Source organism: Lates calcarifer, linkage group LG13 (assembly GCF_001640805.2).
Source record: "Lates calcarifer isolate ASB-BC8 linkage group LG13, TLL_Latcal_v3, whole genome shotgun sequence".
NCBI classification, from domain to species: Eukaryota; Metazoa; Chordata; class Actinopteri; family Centropomidae; genus Lates; species Lates calcarifer.
In genome coordinates this window covers 22,647,159-22,661,610 of record NC_066845.1, presented here as the reverse complement: position 1 = coordinate 22,661,610, position 14,452 = coordinate 22,647,159, and the positions used below count along the sequence as shown (strand labels likewise).

Below are 14,452 nucleotides of genomic sequence, written 5' to 3'. Positions count from 1 at the left end.
ATTAGTGGATTAATATCTTCAATAGTCCTTTTTCTTAAAGTGTTAAAAAGATAACTTCTCACTGCATAAATGTGAATTAGGTAGATTATACATGACCTTAATTGTTCAAATGATCTCATTTCCTTTTCCTCCAAACAACTGACCATATTTACATAGGCCTTTAGCTTGGGTCATTTCAGTCAGAGTCCATTCCCATTTCTTTTAACAATAATAATTCTTTATCCAATTTAAGATTCTTACAGACTTTCCTCCACACGTTTAATGTAGCAACTACCCATCTATTGTTCAAACTACAAATATGTGATTTACTGTCTTTCTTAAAAGGAAAAATAGTTATAGCATATATAGTTTTTATTTAATTTATCCCACTGCTTAAATGTGTTTGAAGCAATATATGGGTAGTGCTTTGAAAAAGAATAGAAATCTTCGTCTGGATTATTTTAATTCTTTCCTAAAGGGAGACCATCTTTTAAAGTCGTCTTTAATTTGATTTATCAATTCTCCATAATTTTTGATATACAAGTCTTCTAAATTCTTTGTTATATTTATACTAAGGTATTTAATCCTTTCCACATCCCAATGGAAAGCATATTTATTTTTTATTACATCATTAACAGTGCATCCTATAACCATCAGCTCTGATTTATTTTCATTCAATGTGTAACCTGTTGTGTAACCTGTTTCCAAATTTTCCAGTTCAGTCCATTAAAGCTTTAATGGACTGCTCAGGCTCAGACAAATAGATTAAAATATTATCTACATACATCGCCAGAGTATGATTTTCTCCTGCTATGCGGATACCTTTAATTTTCTCCTTACATTAGGACACTAATGTATTCTGCTAATGGTTCAATACACAATGCAAATATTAATGGAGATAAAGGATCCCCTTGTCTAGTACCTTTAGTTATTTAAAATGACTTCTGGGTCAAGTAGCAGTCATGGAGGATTAAGCACACTCTCCATGTCACCAAACATTCAGACAAACTGATGAAATCAACTTTAGAATTGTCTCGAAACTATTATGTGCACGGTAAATTGAGTGAAAAACTGACCCGTATGAACGGACCGAAAGTCACAACAAGAAAACAGAAGTGAGAACAGGAGAAAGGTATGAACCCAGACACAACACTGATGGAGATGAAAACTTTGTTTGCTGAGCTGAAATTGTAGTGTATATTTGTCAACAGTATGCAAAGAGTGAAGAGCTTCTAAAAGAAAGAGTACTGCAATAAGTTGATTTTAAAGAAGTATTATGTGGAAATGGTATTATCAGTATTTACTGTTCAAAGAAAATATGTGATATATGTGTGTTAAAGGCCACTGTGTGTGAGTAGATGTTAGTGTTCACTGCATGTTTACTTTGTGTGAAAAAGACATATACTTTTAAAAATAGAAACAAGGAAGAGTTAAGAAATAATGTTGTAAAAATAAAAGGTAACTTAGTTTTTAAAAAATGCAACCAGGACAGGCCAGAACATAATGATGTAAAGCAGAAAGAGAAAATGCCAAAAGAGGACAGGGCCTGCCCTGGCATGAGAGAGAGAGAGAGAGAGAGAGAGAGAGAGAGAGAAAGGAGCTCAGTGCATCATGGGAGATCTCCCGGCAGTCTAGGCCTATAGCAGCATAACTAAGGGATGGTTCAAGCCTGAGCCAACCCTAACTAACTCACTCTGTGCACCGCGGAGACTGCACAGCTCAACCTCGGGTAAAAACGAAAGTGGCACTGTGTGTGTTTATGTCAACAATAGATGGTGTTGGACGTTCAGTTGGTGGAGAAACACTGTTGTGCGGGCATCTAAGTGCTGACGGTGCTTTTAAAGTGCTGACTGTTTTATTTAGTGGGGGAGTTCAGCGACATTTTCAATTTGTCCATCTTCCAGTCATCTGTACCTACATGCTTCAAGTTCACCAACATAGTACCCCTGCCCAAGAAAAACAGCATAACCTGTTTGAATGACTATCGCCCCATCGTACTCACTTCAATTGTAATGAAGTGTTTTGAGAGTATAGTCAAGCCGCACATCAAATAAGCCATTCCGGACACATTCCTGCAATTTGCATATCATCAGAACTGTTCTACTGACGACACCTGAAGGGTTAATGACACGGCATCAGCCAGCAGGAGTGCAAGATTTGACTGTAGTACAACCCAGAGCAACCTCAAACAGTACAGGCATGTGGTCAGAGAAGGATGGGTCACAAAACTCCAGATCAAAAACAGGCAAGTCATATGATAAAACCTGATCAAGTCCTCTTGTGTGGGACCAGACAGAGACTGCACAAGAATAAAAGAATAATATTTAAAATGTCCATTGCCATAGGGTTATTGGGACAACACACATGAACATTAAAATCCCCAACAATAAGGGCATGGTCCTTAGTTTGGCATTATATCGACCAGAAAAAGAGAAAAGGCATTTAAAAAATTCTTGTTGTATTTGGGTGGTCGATAGACCACAGCACACAGCGCTGTGCTATAGTGACCCATCCCAAATAAACATAGTTCAAAGCTGGCGAAAGAGGATGGTAGCATTATCTGCAATGTGTGAAGACACTCTTAAAAACAACTTGGTGATTTGGTTGGTGATTCGATCCCAGATTCCGCCAGTCCATGAATCTGTGACTTTTCTGTAACTTATACTATGTAACTTTTTGTATCCTGGATATGCACCGAGCAGCACTTAAAATTTCTGCAGGAAATTTTGTAGTTATTTTTATGCTTTATACCTATGGGTATAAGCAAAGATTGGGAGAAATAACTAATATAGCTATTAAAATCAAAGAGATTTGTTTGTTTCATTTGTTGTCAGGGGGCTGAAAAAAGGGTATATCCAGGTTCTAATACAGAAGCATAGAACAGATCAACACACATACATACACTCAGTGAATATCTGAAAGTCTTCTCTCTGGGGTTATGTATGCACCACTGTGTGTGCAATGCATCCTAATTCTTCATTCAGACAATATTTTTTTCACTGTCACCACCTCAGGCCACAGATATTGTATTAATTGAGTGTGTAAACCAAGGTCGTCCTAACTTTTGCAACCTGTTGTCTGCAGGGTACCACAGTCACGGACACATACACTCACACTACATACACTGAAGCTAATTTTCTTCCTTTAAACAGCCAGACAATATGCAACAATATCCTCTTAACACAGTATGACAGAGGTGACAGATAAGAAGCTGAAGGAAATGTTGTAAGTTTTACATGTTGTGATTTTTACAGGTACCAAACCAATTTACTGGACAGATTGAAATTTGATATGATTCTGGCACTAAATGTAAAGTAAAAGGGGCCACTAAATTTTAAATGTCATGCATTACATGTTGACCATGAATGTCTCAATCAAATTTCATGGCAATTCATCCAGTAGTTTCCGTTAGTTCATTTTTGACCAAAGTGGTTCTACCAACATTGGCATCCCTTGAGTTACCCAGCTAGTGTGGCTAAAAAATTACAGCTGAACATTTGATGTGGATATTTCAGTTCAATTCAATTTTATTCCTATAGCACCAAATCACAACAACAGTCATCTCAAGACACTTTTCATATAGAGCAGGTCTAGACCATACTCTTTAAAATAGGTATTCACAGAGAGAGACCCAACAAATCCCACCATGAGCAACACTAGGAGACAGTGGCAAGAAAAAACTTCCTTTAAGAGGCAGAAACTTCGAGCAGAACCAGACTCAGGGTGGGCGGCCATCTGCTATTACTGTTGAGAAAGAGAGAGAAAGGGGGTGGAGGGGGGGAGAGGGGGTAAAGAATAGCGAGAGAATAACAAGAGAAGAATTCATGGTATAATAAATAAATTCTTATATTTAAATGACCCCAACTTTACTGTTGTCACATCCATGCAGAAATTCCCATTTGTATACAGGAAATATCAAAATAAATGGACTCTTTTCCATTAAAATTTACTAATTATTCATGTTTCTCAGCCAACCAAGTGCCATGAATGCTTTCAATGAAAAAGGTGTGTACCGTGATTTTTGCCATTCAGAATAGATATCAACACTTTTGCATGTGGATGATACAAACTAGTTTTTTGGCTTGAGTGTTTTTTAAGGGCCCAGAAGCCAACTCAGATCCAGAGGTTTGGTAAAGTAGAGGGATATAATAAATAATAAGGTTGGGATGAGTGGAGGGGAATGGTAGAGGCTGCCTGTAGGTTTACAGGTTGAATGAGTGAAGAGAAACAAGGTTTTTGTGAGAGCTGATGACTAGATTGCAACCAGGTGTAGAGATGAAAAGGGTACCAGATGATGTAAGCCCCTGAAACATTTTTTTACCTACATAATATTGCCAAAATCAAGAACATCCTGTCTCAGAAGGATGCAGAAAAAACCAAAAGGACTACTGACAGCAACTAGGAAAGGCGACTCACTGTAAAATCCAGAGTAGAATTAAAAATCCTCCTCACCTTAATGGTCAGACAACATTGTATCTTTAAGATTTCATGGGTCCCTATTATCCCACTAAAGCACTGTGCTCCCAGAATGCAGGTTCACTGGTGGTTCGCAGACTCTCCAAGTGAAGAATGGGTGTCTGTAAATTATATTAGTACAGTATAGACCTGCTCTATATAAAAAATGCCCTGAGATAACTTCTGTTGAGAATTGGTAAATGGATAGCACTTATAGCACTTATATAGCGCTTTCTATATATATATATATATATATATATAGTATCAATATTCTCATAATTCCTTATTATACAGGATCCTCAAGATCTAAGAAAAGACAGCAAACTGTTGAGACTGAAAGTGATGACTCAGAAACAGGGATTTCTTAGATTACATGCAGCAGGCAGCAGTCATTTTCTTGTATGGTAATAATAATAATTATTAATTATTAATCATTATCATTATCATTCATTATTTTAACAGGATCTCCAGGATGTAAGAAGGCAGTGACCCACTGACCATATAACAGGTATTTCAAACACTACATCCATTGCTATTACTAATAGTTTTACTTAGTTAATTTAATCTTTATGAAAAAGATTGCATCATTGTCATACAGTGCTATGGTTCTGGCTTTATTGGAGTTAAAATGGCCTTGATTGTTGGCTACATGTCACTTAAAGAGTCCTTTTCTGCTAGAGTTCATGAACAGACTGCTCACCTCTTGAGGTTGACAGATTTTTGCTGAGCTGTTTAATTTCGTATTGTCAGCCCTGTAAATCTCAGGGTCTCACTATGTAATGAGATGATATAATGTGATCAGTAAAATCGCCAAATAGGTGAATTTCAAATAATCCATTATAATAATACATTTAAAATATGTAAGTGCTATCCTGAGACTGAAAAAGGGAAACCTCATGTTACTATGCATAAGGGGTCACCCACTCCTTCTGTCAAAGGTCCACTTAGCCTATTATTGTTTAATATTTGTATTTTTGTACAGAATTGATGTTATTTTTATTAGTATTTGTATATGAATTGATTTGATTGCCCAGTTTGAAAAAATTTGATGCAGTCGACTTGCCTGTCCTATGTACAGTTCAGAGGGATAATATTTCTTCACTGCAAATTTGGAAAACCTATTCACCTTTCATAGTACAGGCTAATCAGGGAGTTACACCCAAAGTCACTAAACTAGTCTTGAAGTTACACTAATAAACCTGTTACCTCACTTTATAGTACAGGCCTCATGCTTTCTGTTTTACTTATGCTAACACTGTTTTTTATAGAGAAAGAAGCCCACTGAGTGCATGGGACATGACAGGAAAAGCTGTGGCTGTGGCTCAACCCCCAGAGAAAAAAAAAAAGTTAAAGCATGAGCATCCACACACAAACACACATAGACTGAAAAAGTCAGATCATTACAAAAAGATATCTGTCCCAAGAGACAGAATTGAACCAATATTGAGGTGTAATATTCAGACAAACAATTTCACTTCAATTCAGTTTTATTTTTATACTGCCAAATCACACCATACATTATCTCAAGGCACTTTGTAGAGTAAGGTTGAGACCTTACAGTACTATAGAGAGAAACCCAATAGTTCCCACAATGAGCTCTTGGCAACTGTGGAGAGAAACAACAAAAGATTCCACATCCAAACCAGCTTGTGAAATAGTATTCAATATTACAAATACTAAAGCTCTCTTTGTCAAAAAAACTGAGATGTGTCATCCAGCATCTCTGAGGAGACATTTTGAATTTTTAGAATCCTTGACAAGCTCAGCTTTTTTTGATCTCCTTTATATTGGTGTAAGGCTGTTTTTTCCAGGTGTCCCAATTAGTTTGGACCAGTAAAGAATCAAAACATAAACCTGAAGTTTTATTTTTATCCACAACTAGGACACCATATTCAGGTTTTAACCATGTTTACAGGTAGGCAATACTGGCTTCTGTTCTTCTTCCCTCAGGCAATTTGCAAAATAGCAGAGAATGAGAGTGGCCTGCTTACTGAGGCAGAAAGCTGACCTGAAAGCACACAGCAAAGATTAAGCATGGCTAATAAAACATTTTTGCAGGCCTGTCATGGCAGTGAAGTAAGCTGCCTGACTGAGGCTGGAAGGCAGGTAGCAGATGTTAGCAACGCTAACAGGTTTAGCAGTCTAATCGGGAGCAGGTGGTAAGAATGGTAATGGGTTCATTAAAATGAGGTGGCAGATGTTAGTGAGCTAACATTATTCCAGAAATCTTCATGTTGACATCTCATTTAATAACTAAGATTTAAAGAACCATCCAAGAGTTTGTTAAAAATTCAGGAAGTTCCACTAGAAACCAAATGTACTCTGCACTGCTGGACAAACTTTTAGATTGTGTTTCAGTTTTTTCATGGTTTTATACATTTAATTTTCACTTGGTGTGAAACTTGTCTTAAGCAGTTTTCAATCACAGTGACTATTGTATGTGCTCAAATTAAAAAAAAAATGTATGTAATTGCAGAGATGCAGAGCAGAATTTCTGTCAGACTGCACTCACAGTGCAGTACCACATAGTAGTGATGTAGCATTGACAACAAAGAAATCAGATGTAGTTGCTGTTCATTGTGATGTATTGAATTGAGATAAATTTAAATGAGGGAACACCACATCAAAGTGCACTACACTATGTTATACTTGGAAAATAGGTGGTAGTTTACAGCATTCAAAAGTGCTAGGACAGATTTCTCTTTAAACAGTGGAGAAATGAATCAGTAATGAGACCATTGTCAGTGCAGATCAGCTGCTTTCTGCAAAATTGTACAAATGACAAAGAAATTCTGCCATTCTGACATACCAATAACTTGACCCTTATTGTAACTACTCAACATCAGCATGTTAACATTTTCATTATGAAGGTACGTAGGTACACCTGTTCAACTGCTCATTAACACAAATATCGAATCAGCTAATCATATGGGAGCAAACCAATGCATTTAGCCATGTGGACATGGTCAAGATGACTAGCTGAAGTTCCAACCAAGCATCAATCCATGCTAGGAGGTGGTTGGAATGGATGGATGGGTCAACAAGCACGGGACCCCCATGCAGGAGACCTGAGCTCGGTTGAAACTGGTTTCTTCAACATGACAGTGAGTTCACTGTACTAAAGGCCTCCACAGTGACTAGATCTCAATCCAATAGAGCACCTTTGGGTTGTGGTAGAATGGGAGATCCGCATCATCGATGTACAGTCAACAAAGCTACAGAAACTGCATGATGCTATCATGTCAATGTGGACCAAAATCTCTGACGAATGTTTCCCCAGGAACAAAACTGTACATTTTTGTAAATGTAGTAAAGTAAAAATAAATAAATAAACAAAGGGAGCAGATGGCACAGATCAGAATTAGCCTCATGCATTAGCCATATTTTAGTGGATGTAGGAAAGTAGTGCCCAAATGTAGTGGTGGAGACAATGATAGCTTGAATGACACATAGAATCATTTATTCTTACTGATAAATTCAGGTAATGATTCTGTACCATTATATCAAAGATTTCATTTCTCATAAGATTAGAAATGTTTGACAGGTTTTGTAGTGTAATAGAGACAGTTGTTGGGATACCTTTAGTGCACCAGCATCTGCAGCAGATCCAGGGTCCACTCCAGTGATGTAGATCCCCAACCCATACTCAGCACCACCCCTGATCATTAGGCCCAGACAGCGACCATCATCCATATTCAGGTTTACCTGTAGAGGAGAGTGGCATTCAGATCCCCCAGTGTGGTTAATAAACCAAACAATTTGCTGTAAAAATGGAGCAACAACATGAAGTGGGCTGTATGCTGTGCTGGTATAGGTACCCACAAGGATCATATTTGCACGTCTCTTTAGTCATGTGAGAGGAAAGATGCATTGTGTTTTGGTGTCATGATTTCTGTGTTTTGCACTTGTATGTCAAAGGTATTACAAGCATTGCTGTTTCTAGCATGCATGTCAACATGCCTTTCAACACTGTTTTTTCAGATAAATGTTGGTCAGTTTCACTTTGAATTCCTCAGGCAAAAAAGTTTTTTTAACTGTCAAAATACAAAGTTATGCAAACACTCCTCAAGATTGTGATCTGGTGAGTTTTGATCTGGGGAGTCTGCAGTGTTTAGGTGGGTGGTATGTGTCAAAGCAACATCCAGGACCCAAGGTTTCCCAGCAGAGCATTGTATTGTAAGAAAATCTGGATTGCGAGATTGTGGGAGAGGGAGTTGAGCCTGAGGGTGAAGGTCTCTATTTACCAGTGAATCTATGTTTCAACCATCACCTATGGTCATGAGCTTTGGTTGATAAGGGAGACAGACATCTACCTTGCTTACCCTACTCCCACCATAACCTGTACTTGGATAAATGGGTACAGGATGCAGGACAAATTGATGGATAGATAACTAATACCTACAATATATGACACAAGACAGTTTTACTGTGATATTTTTTATGTCAATAATTAATAAAGGCAATTATTTTGGACATTTTATATATCATCAAGTGTGGAGATTCTGCACCTCATAATAAGCTTTTATAGCAGAGTCACTCTGAGGCATTATCTGTCAACCACCAATCGCCAGAGTACTGAGTGCACTGCCTCTCACTGGAAAGAGAAGTAGTATTTTTTTGGTCATGAGCCAGGGCCACTACACCACACAGTTTTCAAACTGCATCACAGGAACAGCGTTTATTGCTGACTAGGACTTACCAAAACCATGTGTGCCATATACTCACACTGTTCATGGACATTTATATGTGGACATGCATACTGTGTCATCATGAGGACATGTCTCTTACAAACTGTCCATGTTTGTTTCTCCATAACCATCATCTTACAACATTAAGTAGTTTATATCACTTAAACTATTAACTATAGCGGTGGGAGGTCATAAAAGTGTCATATGAATTGTTTGTATCCATTTTGAAAGACATTTATTAACATTGTTATCCTGTTAATAGGGTTGTCTCTTTAGAAAACTCTCACATGGGTGGTTTTGTACACTGATTTGTCATCTAATGACAACAGGAAAAGTGAAAAAACGGCTTTTCTTAATTCTTAATTTGATTCTTGTGTCTATATTACCTAGCACTTACCACCTGTAAACAGCACAACTTGAAAACACATTTTAATTAACTTTAAAAGTAGATAGTGTTTTATGATCTTTGAAAGTTAGCAAAGGGTTGCCTATTTACACATCCAACCGATACATAGCATTAATCTGAGTTATGTTTGTGGTCTTCTTGTAAATGTAAGTCCAATATTAACTCTTCTTTTAAACTGAAAAACACCTCAAAAAGTTAAAGACCTCCACAGAGCTGAGGGGAGCCTCAGAATTTAAATGGATTTGTCCTTTCACATTAGTCATTTGATCCATTTGGTAATAAAGAAAATGTTGATTAGAGAAGTTTTAGTAATTTGTCATTTGCCACATTGCTATTAACTTTAACCATGTTTTCACAAAACTTAGGCTTCAGTTAAACCAAATGCTAAACTTAAAAAGCCATTGTTGAAGATTTAGCTAGTTGTTCAGTGTGACTGTCACAAAGTGAAACTAATGGGAATTTGAACAATTGTAAAATTCTAGATTCACAGAAAAAGTCATGTTACAAATGGGAGGACTGGCAGGGTTAGCCTTATATTTCTTACACAAGACAACAGTTCTAATAGACATGATTCATTAAACCACGGGTGTCCCGGGCCACATCAGCATTGTGATTGACCTCAAAGGGCCAGTTGTAACTGTAAGACTATATAAATGTATCTACTCTCTCATATTACATAATTGCCTCTGCAATCAGTTATTATTAGTCTTGATAATTAATTAATAACTAGCTTTGAATGGTAAGTTATCAGGGGTATGTGGCAGTTGCTTTTTTCTCTTCCACCAGTCCAACCAAACCAGTTCTCTCACCACACATGGCAGGCTCACCTTCGGTAATAAAACCCACCAACTTCTCCCAGGGTAATTTCATCATACCTACGGACTACTCCACCTCACTGAAGATGTCCCTGTCGCTTGTCGTCCCGCACATGGCGGCCAAATCAAAGAGTTCCTCACTGACAAACAAGTCTGCCCTCAGGCCTCTTAAAAGATGCCCTGTATCAGTACTGTCAGCGCTTTCGTCAGTGGCTAATGAAAAAGTCGGAGAACTGCGTGCCTCTTCGAACAGATGTTCCGCTAGTTCCCTGACTCTGTCTACCTGAGTGTTTCTTGACAAGCGAACATCTAAGGTTAGCATGGGACTGCATTTTATGATAATCGTTGTCTCTGAAAGCTCTCGCGGGCCACATAAAATGAAGTAGCGGGCCGGATTTGGCCCGACACATCTGCACTAAACAGAGGGCTGGCAGTCAATTTCAACTTGCATTTATCTGGCGCCTTTACTGTCAAGGATTTATATGTTGTCCAAATAAGGAGCCAACAAGTCATGGCACCCTTTTGTATATGACAGGCCATTTTGCCGCTTTTGTGGTAACAGCTTCTCAGGCCTCTGTCCAAAAACTCCATATCTCAGCTCAACCTTTAATTAGCTCTCCCTCAGGTTATCCAGGTTCATCCTGGTATAAGCAAATATAAGCAGTTTTCTGAAGTATCCTGCTATGCCAACATTTAATGCAGCAGGCTTCAGGGATGTTTGGGGGAATGGTACAGTGGCAGTGGGACATTAATTTCCAGTCCCCCTCTCCCTATTCTGGAGACAACTGTCTGGCAATGAAACAACACTGGCCTGCCTCAGTGAATCATTGATCTTATTAGAAGCACCAACCTTTCCAACCTCAAACCTTACAATACTCACATATAAAACAAGTTAATAAAAACACCCTGAGAAGTGGAAGTCATCACAAAAAGGGTGCTCTAAGAAGCTATTATTTATACAATCATATACACTCACTTAACACTTTATTAGAAACAGGGTTGGCAACAGTCAGATTTCACCTCTCCTCATCCTGGCTGCACACAACAACTGCTGATGTCTTTTTCTCCTGCTGCATGTGTATGTAGGGTTGTCAGCTGCCACTAGTAGAAATATACTCCAACTGCAAATGGAGCTGGTTTTTTGTTGAAACATGTTTTGTTTAACAACTGTAACTCATGTTTGATTGTATGAGGGACCAATTTAGCCTGTCTGAACTCGAACTGAGTACAGCTACCAACATCTCTGTAAATCCTGAAGAACTGCGCTACTTTTAATGATCATAGGAAGAAGCTAAATACAGGATTAGAATAAAGTTATATTTTAAATACAACTAAATACTGTTTCTAGAGCAGCAGCAGCAGGTGCATCTCACAGATGCGTTTTTAGCAAAGAGATCAGTGTGTAATGGTGAATGATGAGCTATCCTAAAACATGGTAATGGTTTATTTTTCAAATGATTCACTTTGAGTAAGTCACAGGCCTGTGGTGGGTGACTTTGTAGTGAAGGCTGTCAGACATGAGTGTGAGGACAATTACATAAACTTTGGTATCATCCAGGATAATAAATCATTTGGAATATGACAGATGCGATTTCCTGTGTCAGATGCAGTCTGTGCTGCATTTATGTTTCTCTTCTCTAATGTTTAATTCATTTCACACTGTACAATGCATCATATCCTCTACAACAACCTTATACTGTATACTGGACCTTTTTTCTCCCATACAACCACAACACACACAGACACAAACTGTTCTTACCATCCTCTCCTCCATGCCGGGCCCTTGCCTCTGGTTTGCTTCATGGATGTCAGGTGGTGGGGAGACACTCAGGCCCTGAGGGTCCACCCAACTGTACATGTGATTGGTAACGTAGCCTCCAGGGATCCGGCCCATAGAGCACACTGACAGCACCAACTTCTTGCATCCCTTCAGAACCTGCATCAGCAGAGGAGGGTGAGATTGTGGGTGCTGTGAAAGTGCTACACAGTACACCTCATATTTTTATTTATAAAAACAAAACAAAAAAAACCCTTATATGAAAGTCAGTTGTACTATAATCCTATCAGCAGAAAAGAACAATGATTCACAGCTCTGAAAAACCTGTGGTTGGATGAGTAGCCCAACAGTATTAGCAGGCATAATTGATACTACTAAGGGTTAACTCAATGTTTCAGGTGCTCATGCGTAGCAGCGGTTTGAGGTAGTTAATTTTGTTGAGCTACAGTTGAACTGAAAGGGAGTTTTACTGTTTTACTGTTAAGCTGACATCTCCACATTTGTTTCCATTTTGGTCAAAATACAAAACAACAAAAGTTGAATGAGAACATCATCTATCAGCGCTCTTCCAAGTATGCTCTGCCAAACCACTGCCTGACAGCCTTTACTTTAATTCCTTTGGTCAACTGTTTAGGCACCAGCAGCCCTTTGTTAAAGTCAATCCAAAGCAAATTCAGAGATTTGTCTTTGAACACATTATTTATTTTAGAAAATAGCTCCTTAACACGTGTGTCAAGACTGTAAACTCTGTATTACAGCATTGAACCCTTTTACAGTTTTCATCAGTTTCATTCTCATGATTTTATGGAAACAGTGGCTCAATGACGCACTGGAGCCACCACTCAGCATAACCCCGCCCCTAGGACTGTGACCGTTATAAATAGCAATGCTGTGTTAGGGTCAGTGCTTCTCCCGCTCAACTACTGCAGGTTTTGCTAGCTATCTATGCTGTCGTCCCGCAAATACAGCTTCCCTCGATGCCAGAATTCGCTCAACAGCATTGTCATTGCCTATTTAAATTTTCAAAGGTACTAAGGCGAGGCTGATTAATTTTGTGAAGAGCCACACTGATGGAGAGCTGAGGATAGCACCATCAACACTCATCTCTGCAGAGACCGTTTTACTCTGGTTAATTTTACAAACTTTCTTCAGAGACAACGGGAATTCACAGAGAATCCACTGCCCTCCGTCCCCCGACATTGCTCAGTGTCTGTGTCTGTGTCTGCGTCTAACGTGTGTATCCAAATAGTCCAACTGGTTAGAGTGTGGCAGTAACACAGTGTGTTGGCATAATAACACACTAATTATCACAAAGTGAGTTTAGCATCAGTATAATGTCTTTATACTTTGTTTTAATAAACATCAGTAATATGACTGCATTAACAATGCAATTTGTTTCTTGAGTCCTTGAAGACAGGCCATTAGATCAACAAAAACAAAAAGCTCAGGTGGCTCAAACATGCACAGAACAGGATGCTAGCAGGGTGCTAACTGTCACTGCACTGCACAGAGTGGGCGTGGTTTCAGCGCCTGCAGTGGCCACTCCCCCAGCTTTTCAGAGAAGAGAGAGGTGCTTATTTTTTCATGATTTTTTTTTTTTCATGACATTTTTCTGTGGAGTGATTAACTCAGAAAGACATTAGTATTACTGCTTTACATGGACTTTAAGGTTATGGAATAACCTTGTTCTGGCTTAATACAGACGAAACACACTGACTCGAGACCCTATTAGCATTTACCAAAACCACTATCTTCTCCAAACCTTATCCAAAGCACTTTTGCTGTCTAAACCAAAGATGGCAGTCAGGTTAGACACCCTGGGCTCTGGTGTCACAGTTGTGCTCTTTGTATGTTGGCATCCAACCTGACTACCTCGCAGCAACTCTGACGCACTCTGACGCAACTCTGACGCTATGTCACCATCCTTTCTCCACCAGATGTGATTATTATTTATTCCTATTTTATCCCAATGTATTATGACTATGACTATCACAGTGACTCTGAGTAACAAAGCCCTCTTGTCTGTTGGCGTAGATACATTGTGTTGAACCTTTGTCTGTGCTGAATCACTGCACCCTTTCATCATTTCTCCTTGAGCAATTTCATACTCCTTTCAGTTCTGCTATTTAAACTGCTGAAGCTCCCTTGATTTGTGCATCTGCTGTCATTGTCATTTAGTTGTTTTATGAAAGAGGGACAGAATTAGTGGAGGCTTTGAGGCCATGGCGCAGAGAGCCACCAGGATACAGAGAAAAGAGGGTCAGAGTCAGGCCTTATATGGTGGAGACCTCTCTAGTGCCCAGTACTCTTTAAAAGTAGGACAAATATATTA

At 38.7% G+C, this 14,452-nt stretch overlaps 1 protein-coding gene across 1 annotated transcript in view; it reads right to left on the bottom strand.

The window, feature by feature from the left end:
• Positions 1-14,452, bottom strand: part of LOC108878692 (whirlin) — a 58,616-nt gene that overhangs the window by 22,623 nt on the left and 21,541 nt on the right. Inside the window, exons 3-4 of the mRNA XM_018669635.2 lie at positions 12,103-12,279; positions 8,014-8,139 (exon numbers count right to left, since the gene is read on the bottom strand). Coding sequence (XP_018525151.1) covers positions 8,014-8,139; positions 12,103-12,279 — 303 coding nt within the window. The remainder of the gene's footprint in view (positions 1-8,013; positions 8,140-12,102; positions 12,280-14,452) is intronic.